Here is a 14,186-nt window from a genome sequence, read left to right on the forward strand (position 1 = left end):
ACGCAGATTCTTAGATGCCCAGCCCACCTGCTCAGTTTCCCGCCTGCTTCCTCCACACTCTCCCAGATGCCCAGTCCCTTCATCTAGGGACCTTCTAACCACAGGCCAGCCGAAGCCTCTAGAACATTCGTCCTCAACACACCGCCTGAGCTGTTTACCCACGAAAAAGGATCCTGAGCTGCTTCCTTGTACCAGGCCATCCTTTAAGACTATTACCAGCTCATGAGCACCTACCTCTGTGGGAGCCGCGCTGTGCTGGCTGCTCCTCGAGCGCCACTGAGGGCTCGATCTGAGGGCGAAAGCAGAGGCAGCTCTGACCGCCACGACTCTTAACAGGCTTTACCTTGAAATCTCGGCCACGAAGGGCTTCAGCTCCTGAGGCTCGTAGGCACGTGCGAAGGCCCAGCACACATAGCAGGCAGCGTCCCTGACGTTGTCACCCACACTGCAGGCACCCCGCTTCTCCTCGTAGGTCAGCGCCCTCAGGATCACAGGAACCACTGGGCAGAGAAGACAGGCTGAATGGGACCAGGGAGGCAGCACATGTGGTTTTAAAGAAACAGCGTCTATTGTGGTCACACGACTGTCGGCCCCTCAGCACCAAACAGAGGCAGGCAGAACCAATATGCGCAGTCCACCCCAAGGTCATTCTGTAAAAGTGATGACCTCGTCAGAAAATAAACATGCAGAAGGAAAACGGAAGTCCACCAGCTCAAATCAGGTGAACAAGTTTTTTAAAGTTGCCTAAAGCCCTAGCCTTGGCTCAGTGGATAGAGCGTTGGACTGTGGACTGGGAAGGTCCTGGGTTTGATTCCAGTCAAGGGCACATGCTCGGGTTGCGGGCTCGATCCCAGTGGGGGGCGTGCAGGAGGCAGCTGGAGCCTGGGAGACTCAAAGGGGGAACTGCCCAGGGGGCGGGAAGACAGGCCTGCAATTCACTGGGAACCCCAGCCTTGGAGTCTTGTCAAGGGGACCATAAAAGATACCTGGTTTATAATTGTGGCCCGAAGCAGTTACCTAACGAGCAACCCTGGGGGAGAGGAGAACCCCAATCACACAGGTATATTACCTCTGCTCAGGGGGTGCCTATCACTGGGGAGACTCAGGATCCAGAACTGAAAGGATAAGGTAAGTCCGCCCACTGTGACCTCCATGCTTCCAGGTAAGTTTACGGACAAGCTACATACGTTTAATGGTTTGAAATAGCTGATGTTTACGATAATTTGAAATACATAACAGATTATCCTGGTTCTATTAAAAAATATCTAAATGAATAATTTACTATAACAGGTGACTTTTCAAATAAAGAAATGAATTTTCAGACATGTGGTGAGGATAATTAAATGTTTAAAAGGGCTAACACTTTTCAAGTACCTGGAAAGGTTTTGCTTATTAGAGACATATAAATTACTTAAAAATGAAATATCACATTCATGTATTAGGTTTTTAAAGTATAAAAAAGTGTAATTAACTTTATAAATGAACCAAACAATTTTAAAGCCTTTTAAAATAATTATAATTTTTAAGTGTAATAGAAAAAGCTTACATAAACATTGTAATTTAAAAATCAAACACAATGTTAAATTTTTTTGAAGTGACACTTAATGGAATTTTCTGAAAGACCACACGGAAAGTCCCAATTTTACTGACTGGAAACAGACAAGGGTGGTGCCCCAAAACACACAGACAGCGGGCACGGCGGGGAGAAAAGAGAAAAGTGAGAAGAGGAGTGTGGGTCTCAGGAGATGGAGACCGTGTCTGGGGCCAACATGCTTCTGGTCAACATCTGACGCCGTGGCGCTGAATGACAGACCACGGAAGGGAGGACACTCCCCACGCCCCCAGGGGGTGTGAGCCACGGGAGGGTGTCCTATCAGTGCACACAGCCACAGCATCCGTGTTCTGCAGTGTCACACCCCGGCCACAGTCGCCAGCAGGAGGAGGGACTGCAGGCTTCCCACACGGGGCCACCACAGAAGCCCGCCATGCAGCTCCCACACGTGACGCCGTGAGAGGGTGATGGTCCCAGCACAAGAGGCGAGCGAAACCAAGCACTTAACAAAGACAACCAAGGTGCAGCTCAGCAGCCAGTGGGGAGGCCAGTGGGACCATAAGGCAGCGCGTCACCGTCAGCCCCCAAGATGCCGGTGCGCATGTCAGCACACACGTCCCTCAGAGCACCGCGGCCGGCACCGCGAGCCTCTCGCCGCAGCAAGGCTCACTCACACGGGGACTGCAGCAGCCTGAGAGAGGCACCCCCAGTGCGGAGTTAAGAAAACTAAAGTATCAGCTATTCGTACGTGTACCTATCATCACAGAAATTATCTTCCAGAAAAATGTATCTAAAAACAGTCTTAGGTAAAAAAAAAAAAAAAAAAAAAATCAACAGAGACAAGGCACGACTGTGAATATTATACACAAGTAACCCTTCTGCCTTTCTATACCCAAGGATATTTGCTTCTATTTAAATAGCAACAGAAAGTGGATTTGATTCTGTATGGTTTACTTTATACACGTGTGGCAATTATTTTTAATAAGATTGTAAAATGTTCACATAAATTTACTTTAAATTGCATTTAAAAAACGTTCTCCAAAGTAAGCAGCTCAAAGACATCACATCCTCAGTGACACCCACCTCAGCAGAGGGAGGAGCTCGAGAAACGTGTTGCTCACAGATCAGCAGCGACTCGGGCAGCTGCAGTCAGAGGTCTGATGGAGGAGAGGGTGCTGCAGGGCATCCAACCTTGGACGCCAAGGCCGCCCAGCCTGGAGCTGGCCTCACTCTGCATCTGCGTGTGCTCAGGACCCCAAACACGGGCCCACCCTCTTACCAAGTTTGCACATTCCTCTGCTCAACAACAGGACACCCCACTGGAGATGTGGTAAAGGCCCCTCAAATTCCACAGCATCTGAAACTGAGGCTGTCACCCCTCACCCCCCCCCACCCCCCCCACCTCAGCCAGAGGCATCGCACAGCTCAGGATGCACTCAACATGCCAAGGTCGCCCTCCTTGCTTCCCAGGTCCAGCCACGGTTCGCCCTGCCCACAGAGGCCGCTGAGGGGCCCATCGCTCCTCCCCCAGCTTCTCCCGCTGTTGGACCCACAGGGCTCTCAGCCTTGGTCTGCCCAACACTCCTTCACTGCGGAGCGGGCCGCACAAGCTGGCTCCTGCGTCTCCCTCGGGAGTCCTCCCAGCACCCACACCAGTTCCACGCTGGCCTCACACCTCTCTCGGCCACACCAGGTGCATGCTGCCTCCATCCACACAGCACCCCAAGCCAGGCCACCTCGCCGAGGAGCCGTCCAAGCTGACGAAGGCCTGCCTCCCCAGGCAGCACACGAGAAGCTACGCTCTCCTTGCTGAAAGAACACCCATCGCTCCCTGGGACTGGCCATGTCCACCTTCTGAACATGAAGCTCACCACCAAGACTCCTGAGGACGAGGAAATGCCCAAGAGGGCAAGAGGCCACCGCCGTGTAGACGACGCAGTTACATCTGGTCAGTGACCGTTAAACGCCCGTCTCTAAACGGTGCCACATCTGTAATGCTGGACGTGGTCTTCACCTGTTCTTCCTGGGATGACTCCTAGTGTTGCTCGTACTCACTTTCTGTGCTAATAGGACAGGCCTTCCATGGCCCGAAGAGTGTCAAAACTAACAGGCTGTGGCACCTTTATGAGAAAAGCATAACGTAAACGTGGTGTCGCTGCCACACCAGATTCCCTAAACCGTCACCTGAACACAGCCGCCGACAGCTCTGGGTAAGACCATGCAGCAATTGCATAGCCAGAGGGAAAGCTGGATGCTAACTGCTGAGTCCCAATTTATCGGTCCACCAGACAAAATCAATTTCCAAACAGACAACTATGAATGACAGCAGTCAGTACCTCCATGTCCACTTCGTGCAGACATCCCACCCAATGACACACTTAAGGATGCTCGGTGCCACCTGGAAGAAGGCCACTTCCGTGTGGACAGAGCCCCACCCTCACCTGCTCACCACCCCAAGGTCCCTGAGCTGCTGGGGGAGCCACTGCCATCGCACCCCCAGAGTCTGAGCCCTATTTGGGAAGCCCAAGTGTCTGATCCCAAGTCAAAGTGAGACCGTTTCCTAAAGTGACATTTTGTTGGCTAGGAAGGTCCGTCAGCAATGAGGACTAGGACACAGATCGCTGACTTGTGCTCCACTAATGGACAACTGCCTCAGTACAGACAGAGGCCTTCGTAAGGTTTGATTGGCATTTATTTTGGGAAAACTGACAGCCTAGTAAAGTCCAACCATAGGCTCACCTGGCCCACTTCTCAGTTCCAAGCTGTGGGAAAAGATCAGCTGTGAGAGGGCTAGGAGCTGTCCACCTGACATGAGCCAGACCAGTGGGGACAGGGGCTGTGCTTTCTGTGTAGCCAGGGAACCCCAACTTTGTCCCTGGTACCCGAACGTGCCCCTGGACTGTGTCCTCGGGCAGCTGCCCAGCCCACTGACAATGTGAAGGTGCTGGATTTCTCTGTGTCCTCCCCCAGAACTGACTCAGAGAAATAAAGACCAAGCCCGCCTGGACTCAGGAGCCTCAGTGCCAGGACCGCCCACACACCTGGCAGAGCCCCGCCTGCCTGCATTCCATCCTCACACAGCCTCATCATCTGTCCTGTCACCTTCCCACTCAGAAACCTCCGAGGGCCCCTCCGCAGCACCTGCAACATCGGTGACTGCACTCGAGGGCAGGGAAGGGGCTAGCCAGCACGCCAGAGGCCGTGCGCTGGACGGGTCTGACAGGGAACCTGAGCCATCGCCGGGTGGCAGTGGGAGCCCTTTCCTCGTGCGTCACCAGAAAGGAATTTGATTTGCAGAAAGTAAAACAGCTGAGAAGGAGAGAAAGCAAGATGATAGCTTTCTTAGACAAGAAATTTAAAATGAGCCTATCAGCTCCAATTAATCCCAAGAGGATAATAAGGCCTGTGACTGGGCAGGGGGTGGGAGGGTGAAAGGTTGGGTCGGGCCTGCTTCTGCCACCCCCACCCCAGGGCTCGTGGCTACCAGCTGACCATCAGCCCTTCTCCAGACCCTTCTGTGTGAAAGAACACCCTGGGCTTCCAGCTCGGACATATAGGACCCAGAGGACAAGGGACAGACCTCTCAGTGGCCATGCTTTGGAGGAGAGGAGGCAATATATGGAGTAGAAAGTCTTTGCCCTAAACTTAACAAAAAGTCATTATCAGAGAAAAAAATTCAAAGACAACTCTTTCCAGATTCAACAGGTTTAAAATAAGGAAACTCCTCAATAGCTTTGAACAAAAAACCTTTCTCATGGTTCCAATTACACACTGCCAATGCATGTCAAATATATAAGATTCCCCAGAGGGCTTCCTTTTGGCAACCCAGAGTCTAGCAATATAATTTAAACACCCTCCTCTCTAGACAGCATGTCATTTGTCTACCAACTGCCTAAGGGCACGGCAGCCTCCAGGTGAAAGAAACGACTTAACCCTCAGAGTGCAGGCTTCCAGCGCGCCCACCCCAGGGGACAGAGGGGGCCAGGAGGAACCCAGGCGTTCTTTGTAGGGGCATAAATAACCTGTCCCTGAAAAAGTCATCACAGAGCCAGCACAAAGTTATGTCTTGATAAGTCATAAATTATACTAATTTATAAAAGAAACTCATCACTTAAGGCAGTGGTCGGCAAACTGCGGCTCGTGAGCCACATGCGGCTCTTTGGCCCTTTGAGTGTGGCTCTTCCACAAAATACCACGGCCTGGGCGAGTCTATTTTGAAGAAGTGGCATTAGAAGAAGTTTAAAAAATTTGGCTCTCAAAAGAAATTTCAGTCGTTGTACTGTTGATATTTGGCTCTACTGACTAATGAGTTTGCCGACCACTGACTTAAGGCGTTCACTGAACTGGGCATGTCTCTTGGACTGCACTGGGTGATTTTCCCAGGATGCACTGAGCCACATCTCCTGGGATGCACTAGAATGACACCTCCCAGGGTGCACTGCGCCAGCATCTCCTGGGATGCCCCAGGATACACCAGGATATTTCCCAGGATGCACTGGGACAGCATCTCCCAGGTGCACAGGATGACATCTCCCAAGATGCATGGAGCCCATTCCCCCTGGAAACCTCTGAGCCACTGCAGCACGCAGACCCCGGAGCCCGCCTGCCCAGACGGAGCCCAGGAAAGCCCCAGGTTTTGGGAAGCGGGTGTGGCCATCACCATAGAACTTCTGTTTCGGCCACCAGTACAAATAGCCATCATACCTTCCTCAAAAATGCAGTCCAACTTGCTCAGAAAAAAAGCCAGTGTTGAAACTGCTAGGGGACAAGAGGAAATGATGGACAGAATATCTGATTCCACAGACATTCGGCTTTCAGTTCCCACAGGACGCTTCTGAGAACTTGTCCCAGAGGCCCTCTGCGTGCGGGGTGCAGACCATGATCCGCCCTCGGAGGGTGTGGGACCCCAGCCCGCCGACCCTGGGCTGCCCTGGCCAGGCCCGTGTCCATCGTCCTGTGCTACTGGGGCAGGCAGGCCCTGACCAGAGCCTCACCTGTCTGCGCAGGTAGGTCTCAGGGCCCGGCTGTGGCTGAGAGCCAAGGCTCTTTGGTCAAGGAGCCAGGACGGGAGCTCTCACAGGTGCCCTGAAGATCACGTGAGTTCCCACCACATGCGGCACACGATGCAGGCTCAGTGGGCACCGCTATTGCTACAATGCACAGCAGACAGGCACAGCAGCCACTGGCCCTCACAGGAGGGATGGGCTCACAGGAGAGGAGGAAGCCACTGTTTCAGGACAGACGCCACCGTCCCACCGGGCAGGACCTTCTGAAATTACTACAAAGCACGGCTGAGGCAAAGGACAAGAAGCACCGTCCCTTTGTGTGACCATGGCCTAGTCCCTTGGCGTCGAGGGCCGTTCCCGCCACGCCGCCTACCCAGCTCTCCACCCCGCAGAGCCAGGGCCACAACTGAGCCTGAACCATGTCAGGTGGGGGAGGGGTGCAGGGGCACAAGGACAAGTATCAGGAAGCTGATAAAACCTACGGCTGAGCATCTCCACGGAGCTCAGGCTGCTGTCGGTGTTTACAGAATGACTAAAGCGTGCGGGAAGTGCGTCTGTGCAAGTGGTGTTGGCTGGACGCCACATCTGATCGATGCCCAGCAAGGACAACGTCGCTGGTTCGGAGGTCAACATATCACACAGGTTTTCTATTCTGCGCACAAACTGTATTTCATCGTGGAAGTCAGACCCCTTCGCAGCATCTGGGAGGGTGCCGGACAGCCCTCACCCTCTACCACTCGGTCAAAGAAGAGGCCGCAGTGACGAGGCCCCTCGGGGACGAGGAGTGACATCCGAGGGGCGCCGGTTTCACTGTTAAGACTGCTCCCAAGGACAGACTCATTAAGAATGTCCCGACTGAGAGCTGCGAGAGCCATCTGCGACCAAGACGTTTCTGGGTTTCAAGTTGCAGATTTTACAGTTCCTGTACGAGCTGTCACTGCATGTGACTCAGCACCTCGGTCAGGCCCAGAAGCTGACAGCAACTCCATAACCTGGTGTCCCCCTCCTCCCCCACCTCCAGCATCAGAAAGCTCCACCTACTCTACCAGATCCTCCTCAATCCTGCTGGAGGAAACGGGACCCCGAAGAGCTGCGTTCACATGGCCATGTGCTGGTTCCCAGGGCGCCTCAGGGATGGCCGCACGTCGCCTGCTGCCCTGGAAGTGAGATGCTGTCTGCTTAGAAACAACCCTCCGGTGGAAAACGCAACCTTCAACCAACATGCTCCCTGTTCAGTTTTCTCATCCTGAAACCTGGCTTTCAGACACTTTCTCCAAGGTCAGGGCGTTCCACTCCCTGTAAGTCTGTCTGGAGGAAGTGGCAGCTGCGCCTGCGACCAGGCTCCCAACAGGAAGGAGGGGCAGCCCGTCGCTTCATCCGGCCGGGGCACAGCACCCACAGAGGCTGAGCACACTCTTTGCTGAGTCAGGGCTGTGCCTGAGCAGCTGTCACCCCATCAGCAGCAGGTGACAAGCAGCACCACAGCGCCTGGAGCGATGCCACCAAACAGCCCCGCTCTCCCCGCATGGGCCCTGGCTCATTAAATTCAAAGGAACGCCACTGGTACCCACCGGGGAAGCTGTCACATGGAAATTCCAACTCTCCATGAGAGCTGACCCAGCCCACGATGGCACCGACACCTCGTCCAGGTGCCCAGGTTCAAGGAAACACCCACTGCATAGCTGAGCCCAGGGACTCGGGACCCAAAAGCCCCCACAAAAAAACAAAGGGACGTAGGAGGCGACCTCGAAGGACAGAGCTGGTGCCCACAGAGGCCCCACAGCCGCTGACAGTCCCCTCAAGGCCAGCGGCACCTCCTGGCTCTCTGCTGTCATGCTGGGGTGCTGGCTTCCCAGCAAGGCCCCCGGCCTGAGCCCATGTCTGTTAGTTTCAAGTCAAGGTTCTTTGCAAGTTAAATGCCCTTGTGATTCCCTCAAGGACCCTCCTTTCAGTGAGAGGAAAACATGTGCTCTCGCTCGGCTCGCTTTCTCTCTCCTATCCCAACTGGTGGACCACACAGGGACCAGCACTGTCCACTCTGTCCCTTGCCAGAGGCCAGTGGAGGGGAAGGAACTGAGTGTGGCGAGGGGCACTCCGCCCTGCTCTGCTCAGCAACAGGCCGCTGGCATATGAACCGCCCACAGCTGATGACAGAGTGGCCCAAGTACAACTTGAAAGAAGCGAAAATAAGCCATCAGGAGAATTAAAGGCTTAACCAGGAAGTGGGGGACCAGTTCTGCCACTGACTCACGGCCTTGGATTCCCAGCCACAGTGCCCGGGCCCCCACTGGCCCCAGGAGTGTCCCCACACAGCTTCAGAGCTGGCGGGCCTGGAGGGTCGTGCCATTCAAGACCCCCTCACTGAGCAGAGGTCCTGGACCCTGACCTACAGAATGTACAAAGCCCAAGAGGACTGCCCAAGGCCAGAGGGCCAGTAGGACGGAACACAAATGTGCAGGTGACAGGCCATTAGCGTTTGGTAATGACAAGCCTGCCACTGCGTTTAGCCAAGTCGTCACCACCCACTTCTGACTCTCTCCTGGTCCCTGGAGAGACGGGCCGTAGACAGCCAGGGCAGGTGAGTGTGGGCAGCATCTTCTGATCAGAGCCTGTCACGGCCACACTGCCTGCAGTCAAGCCCCAGCCACTGCCTGACCTCCCCCCACCCCATGACCTCGCCCTCAGGCCTGGCCATGCCTGGCAGGGGTCCCCAGGGAGGGGGCAGAGCTTGGCCTCCTCCTCCCTCCGTCCAGAAAACAGCAAGCCCCCCTTCTAACTCCCCTTTCGCACCTGCAGCCCTTAGGAGAGCTTGCCCCCCTCCATCCCCACTCCAGTCCCTGAATTAGCTCTGAATGAGCCCTTGAACCCACTTCAGGGCCTACACCGCGTTCTTCACGGCACCCAAACGAGAGCAGTGTCCCAGCCCTGAAAGGAGTCTCGCTGTCGCGCAAGAAATGAGAGCCTCTGTGTTTCCCACGTGGTGCGATGCTGGGTCCACCGCTCAGGACCCTACCACAGGCTCACTTCCCACAGAGCCGTGAGCTCTGCCACCCATGGCGCTCAGAGGACTGGCGTGGGGCTGAGGCAGGAATGCCCCTGCACCAGGCGGCGGCTGAGGGAGTCACCTCCACACAAGCACGTCCGTGCTGGGCAGCCTTACTCAGAGAGGACAGAAGCATGAAAACAGGGACAAGGAAACCACGGCCACCTCGCCACGGCACATGGAAAACAACAAGCCGAGCCTGCATCCACAGGGCACACCCGCCAACAGGCGGCCTGGGCCGTGTCGCTGGGAGAAATGCTCACGCACTCGCACAGCAAACCTGAAATTCAAGTACACGCTCCTCGGCCCTACCTAGAAGGCCCGTCAGTCACACCAGCCTCCTGCACTCAATGTCACGCCCCAGTGGGCATGCTGCTAGCAATACAGACAGCAACAAAGCTGGGGAATGTGGAATTACACTTAGTAGGTTTCTTCCAGGAAGCAAGATTTCTCATTAAAAGGTTCATTAAAAGATTTTCTATTGAAATAGCATAAATGCTATCAAAGTATCTAAAACAACAGAATAAATTATGTGGACAGACATTACAATCTTAGTTTTGACCCGAACTATGAATTTCACCTCTTAAAATAACAGATAAAACCACGTGACACAGGTTTCACATGGCTTTCATACATACATGCACAGTATAAATTCTAAACACTTACCACTTGGACATGCTTTATGCTTTTTCATTCAACTATGAGTTCTTTCATAAAGAATCTTAATTTAATTAAAGAGAACCAAATACTTAAAAGTAAAAGAACTTGATACCCTTTGAAAACCCATCTAATGCATGCGTGTATACCCACATATTCCTACCCCCCAAAAATGTACACACATTTAAAAAAAAAGAATGAAAAAGGAAGAATTACTAGAAATGACAATACAAAGATGTTATCAAGAGAATAAAAAGTCAACCCACACAATGGGAGAAATTATTTGCAAATCATTTATCCGATAAGGATCTAGAATCCAGAATATACAAATCAACAACGAAAGACACACAACCTAATTTTAAAATGGGGCAAAGGACTTGAATAGACATTTCTCCAAAGACCTGTACAAATGGCCAGCAAGCTCATGGACACGTGCTCCACGTTATTAATCGTTCAGGAGATGCAAATCAAAGCCATAATGAGATACCCTCTAGTTCAGGTGCAATCAAGGAATGAAAACAACAGGTGCCACTGAGGGTGTGGAGACTGGAGCCCGGGCATTGCACACTGCTGGTGGGGTGCGGGGTGTGGGGTGCGGGGTGGGGTTGGGGGTGCAGGGTGCGGGGTGCGTGGTGGGGGTGCGGGGTGGGGGTGCGGGGTGCGTGGTGGAGGTGCGGGGTGCGTGGTGGGGGTGCGTGGTGGGGGTGCGGGGTGCGTGGTGGGGGTGCGGGGTGCGTGGTGGGGGTGCGTGGTGTGGGGTGCGGGGTGCGTGGTGGGGGTGTGGGGTGTGAGGTGCGGGGTGGGGGTGCGTGGTGGGGGTGTGAGGTGCGGGGTGGGGGTGCGTGGTGTGGGGTGCAGGGTGCGGGGTGGGGGTGCGGGGTGTGGGGTGTGAGATGGCGCGGCTGCTGGGAAAGTACGGTGGCTCTTCCACACGACACAGGTCCCATGAGATGCAGCATTCCACTGCGAGACACAGGCCCAGAGGGATGAGAACAAGTGTTCCAGCCAAACGCTGTCGCACATTCACAGCAGCTCTACTCAGTGGCCAAATGTGGGAACAACCCAACTGTCCATCAACCAGCGAGCAGGGGAAAGTGGTCTATCCACACGGTGGGCAACACTACTCAGTCGTAAAAAGGAACCAAGTTCTGACACTACGCTCAGGGAAAGAAGCCAGACACAAGGACAGGTCGTGCGCCCCCCCTTCCACGGAGGCCCCGGAGAAGTAACCCAGGAACACAGGACGACAGGTGGCTGTCGGGCTGGGCGGGTAATGGGCTGACCGGGCTCCTCTTCGGTGATGACAACGTCTTGGAACGAGATGAAGCGATGGCTGCGCTACACTGTGACTGTACTACATGCCAGTGAGCTGTTCCCTCTAAAATGGTTAGCGTTCATTTGATGATGTGAATTTGACCTCAATTAAAACAACCAAGTAAGAAAGGACTTTGAAGAGCAAACACCTTTGCCTTCTCTCCTCCTGATAATTCCGTCCCGAAGCCCTCGGTCTGGCAGGGAAGGGCCGCACCACAGCAGGGCCAGTGTCGGACACGGGGCCGGGCACCGGCAGAGGGCTGCCTGGCGTGGGAGCCCAGACCTGAGCAGGCTGAGGACAGCCCCTTGGTCTGGGATCCCAGCTTCCAGACTGAGAATACATGTAGCTGTTCAAACCCCACCCCTCGCTGTCTGCTGTCGGCTCCTTGGTTGTTACGGTTTTCACTGATGCTATCTGTAACTTGGGGGGAGGGCCCGATTTGTTAGCTGTCCTTGTCCCAGTGAACTAAGTGGCTTCTGCACCAATGGTGACCGAGCCCAGCGGTCGCTCTGTGGCGGTCGCTGTGTGAAGAGCACCTTTTCGTAGCCACTCAGTGGAGAGAGGACAGAGCCACAGAGAACTGACAGGCACACTCACCGTGAGGTGGGACGGGGCGAGGGCAGGGAAACGGAACCCTCAACACTTGGCCCTGGTGCCAACACTGAATCACTTTCCCAACTGAAGGAAAAGCTCGGTTTCAAGTTTCACCTGAGAAGCAAAAGCCGCAGCCCAATCGCACTGGAAGGGCAGAGAGGGGTAGGGTCCGCAAGAACCTCTCACCTGCCCTGTCGATCCTGTGTCCCCAAGGCCCAGTCCCCAGGGCGGGAGGAACCCAGCCCCTGCCCCTTGCTCCACAGGCTCCGTGGGGACAGGAACCGGAGGGAGGAGCCGGGGCTGTGTGCCAGGCACAGAGCTGCCACAGGCCACACACCCTGAGCCGCCGCTCCCCCACCCCCACAAGGTCCGGAGGGGTGAGGACACAGCCCACCAGAGGCCTGGGAGGAGGGGGCAGCAGATCCCCTTCTGGCCCCTCCCTGAATTAAAGCAGCACCAACCCCACAAGAAGCGAGATCGTGGCATCATTGGAATAATAAGCAAGTGGCCATGTAGGCAGCGTGTTACACGCCCGCCTTCGCGTTACTCCACTGCTGATTCGCTGAGGGCTTTCTGACCGAGCAACCGACGGCATCACCTGAGACGGACAGCGGGCCGGGCCGGCGGCTCTGCACCACGGGTCCCAGAGAGGGGGTCCAGCCCAGCTGGTAAGCTCTGAGTGCAGGGGGCAGGCCTGGAGCCCTCCTCCAGGCTGACAGCCTGGCCCTCGGTCCACAGAGAGAGCGCCTTGACAGCGAGACACCGGTCACATGCCGGCAGAGAGCTCAGGGCGCAGGGCAGACCTGCTCAGCACCGAGACCAGGCAGAAAGGGGGGAATGTGGAAACAGTGGCGTTCCACAGAGAGGACACTGGTGAGGAAGGAAAATGCCACCCAGTGTGCCACAGACGCCTGTCAGCAACGGGACAGAGCAGACACCGACAGCCCGGGGCCATCTCAGCGCCAGGGCTCCGGGAGCCCAGACACCAGCAGTCAGGAAGCCCTGAGCAGCCGCTTCACGGAGGAGCACACGGAGCTGAGGCACAGGGCCCGGCGCTGGGGCTCCCCTTCCGCTGCCTCTCAGCAAGAGCCTGGTGAGCAGTGTGTGTGCATGTATCTGTGTGTGCGCACGCACATGCACACACGCACACGCATGCACACACGCACGTGTACACACACGCACACACGCACATGCGCATGCACACACGCACATGCGCACATGCACATGCACGCACGTAAGCTGCCATAAGACACTTGAAGCTGCCCTGCCCTCCAGGAGCCTGGAATCTGCTGAAAGGGGCCCCAAGGCCATGCCGCCCTGTGCTCCTGGGGGAGCAGCATCCGCCTGCGTCCACCCCACTGGCCTGAGCTCCTCACACCTCACATGTTCCCCGAGGACACAGCTCATACCTGGGGAGGCCTGAGTTACACCTCAACCCCCCTGGGGCTGGGCCACGGGAGAACCTTAGGAGGGTGTAGCTCAAGGTCTTGGCAGCTGGCTAGAGCTCTCCCACAACTGAAGTTAGAGAAACTGACATTATGCCTCTGAATTTTCTGTCGAGTTTTCCTTTCCTTTCTCCTTTCCTCGTGAGGTGGCGCCCCAAAAGGAAAGCAGACGGTTAAAATAAGAACTATCTCATTTCCGTGTACGTGACCCATTCCCTATGAAGGTGTTCCGCTGGGACACAGGCCATGCCCCCCACACCAGCGCATCTCCCTCAGACGGAACGGCTGAGGCCGCCAGGTAACCCAGCCAGGTAACTGCCGGGTCACAAGGGAGCAAACGGTGGACCCCAGACTCGAGGCAAGCAGCCTGGCACTGAGCACAGGTGTGAGGACGGTGCTGCCAGAGGACAGGAGGGGGGAGGGCGAGGGGCAGTGACAGGTGGTGCCAGAGAAGAGGGTGGGAAGGAAGATAAGCTGCCCAACATGGCGAAGCAGAGGAGCCGAGCCCTCTCCAGGCCTCACCCTAAGCACACGGCTTCCAGCTCACACACCACAAGGGGGACCGGTATCACGT

At 55.4% G+C, this 14,186-nt stretch overlaps 1 protein-coding gene across 1 annotated transcript in view; it reads right to left on the reverse strand.

Annotated features, from left to right (window-relative positions):
• Positions 1-14,186, reverse strand: part of TBCD (tubulin folding cofactor D) — a 103,187-nt gene that overhangs the window by 44,023 nt on the left and 44,978 nt on the right. The window contains exon 14 of the mRNA XM_080679833.1: positions 344-500. Within this exon, the coding sequence (XP_080535959.1) occupies positions 344-500 (157 nt within the window). The remainder of the gene's footprint in view (positions 1-343; positions 501-14,186) is intronic.

This window comes from Plecotus auritus (genome assembly GCF_963455305.1).
Source record: "Plecotus auritus genome assembly, chromosome: 7".
Taxonomy (NCBI): domain Eukaryota; kingdom Metazoa; phylum Chordata; class Mammalia; order Chiroptera; family Vespertilionidae; genus Plecotus; species Plecotus auritus.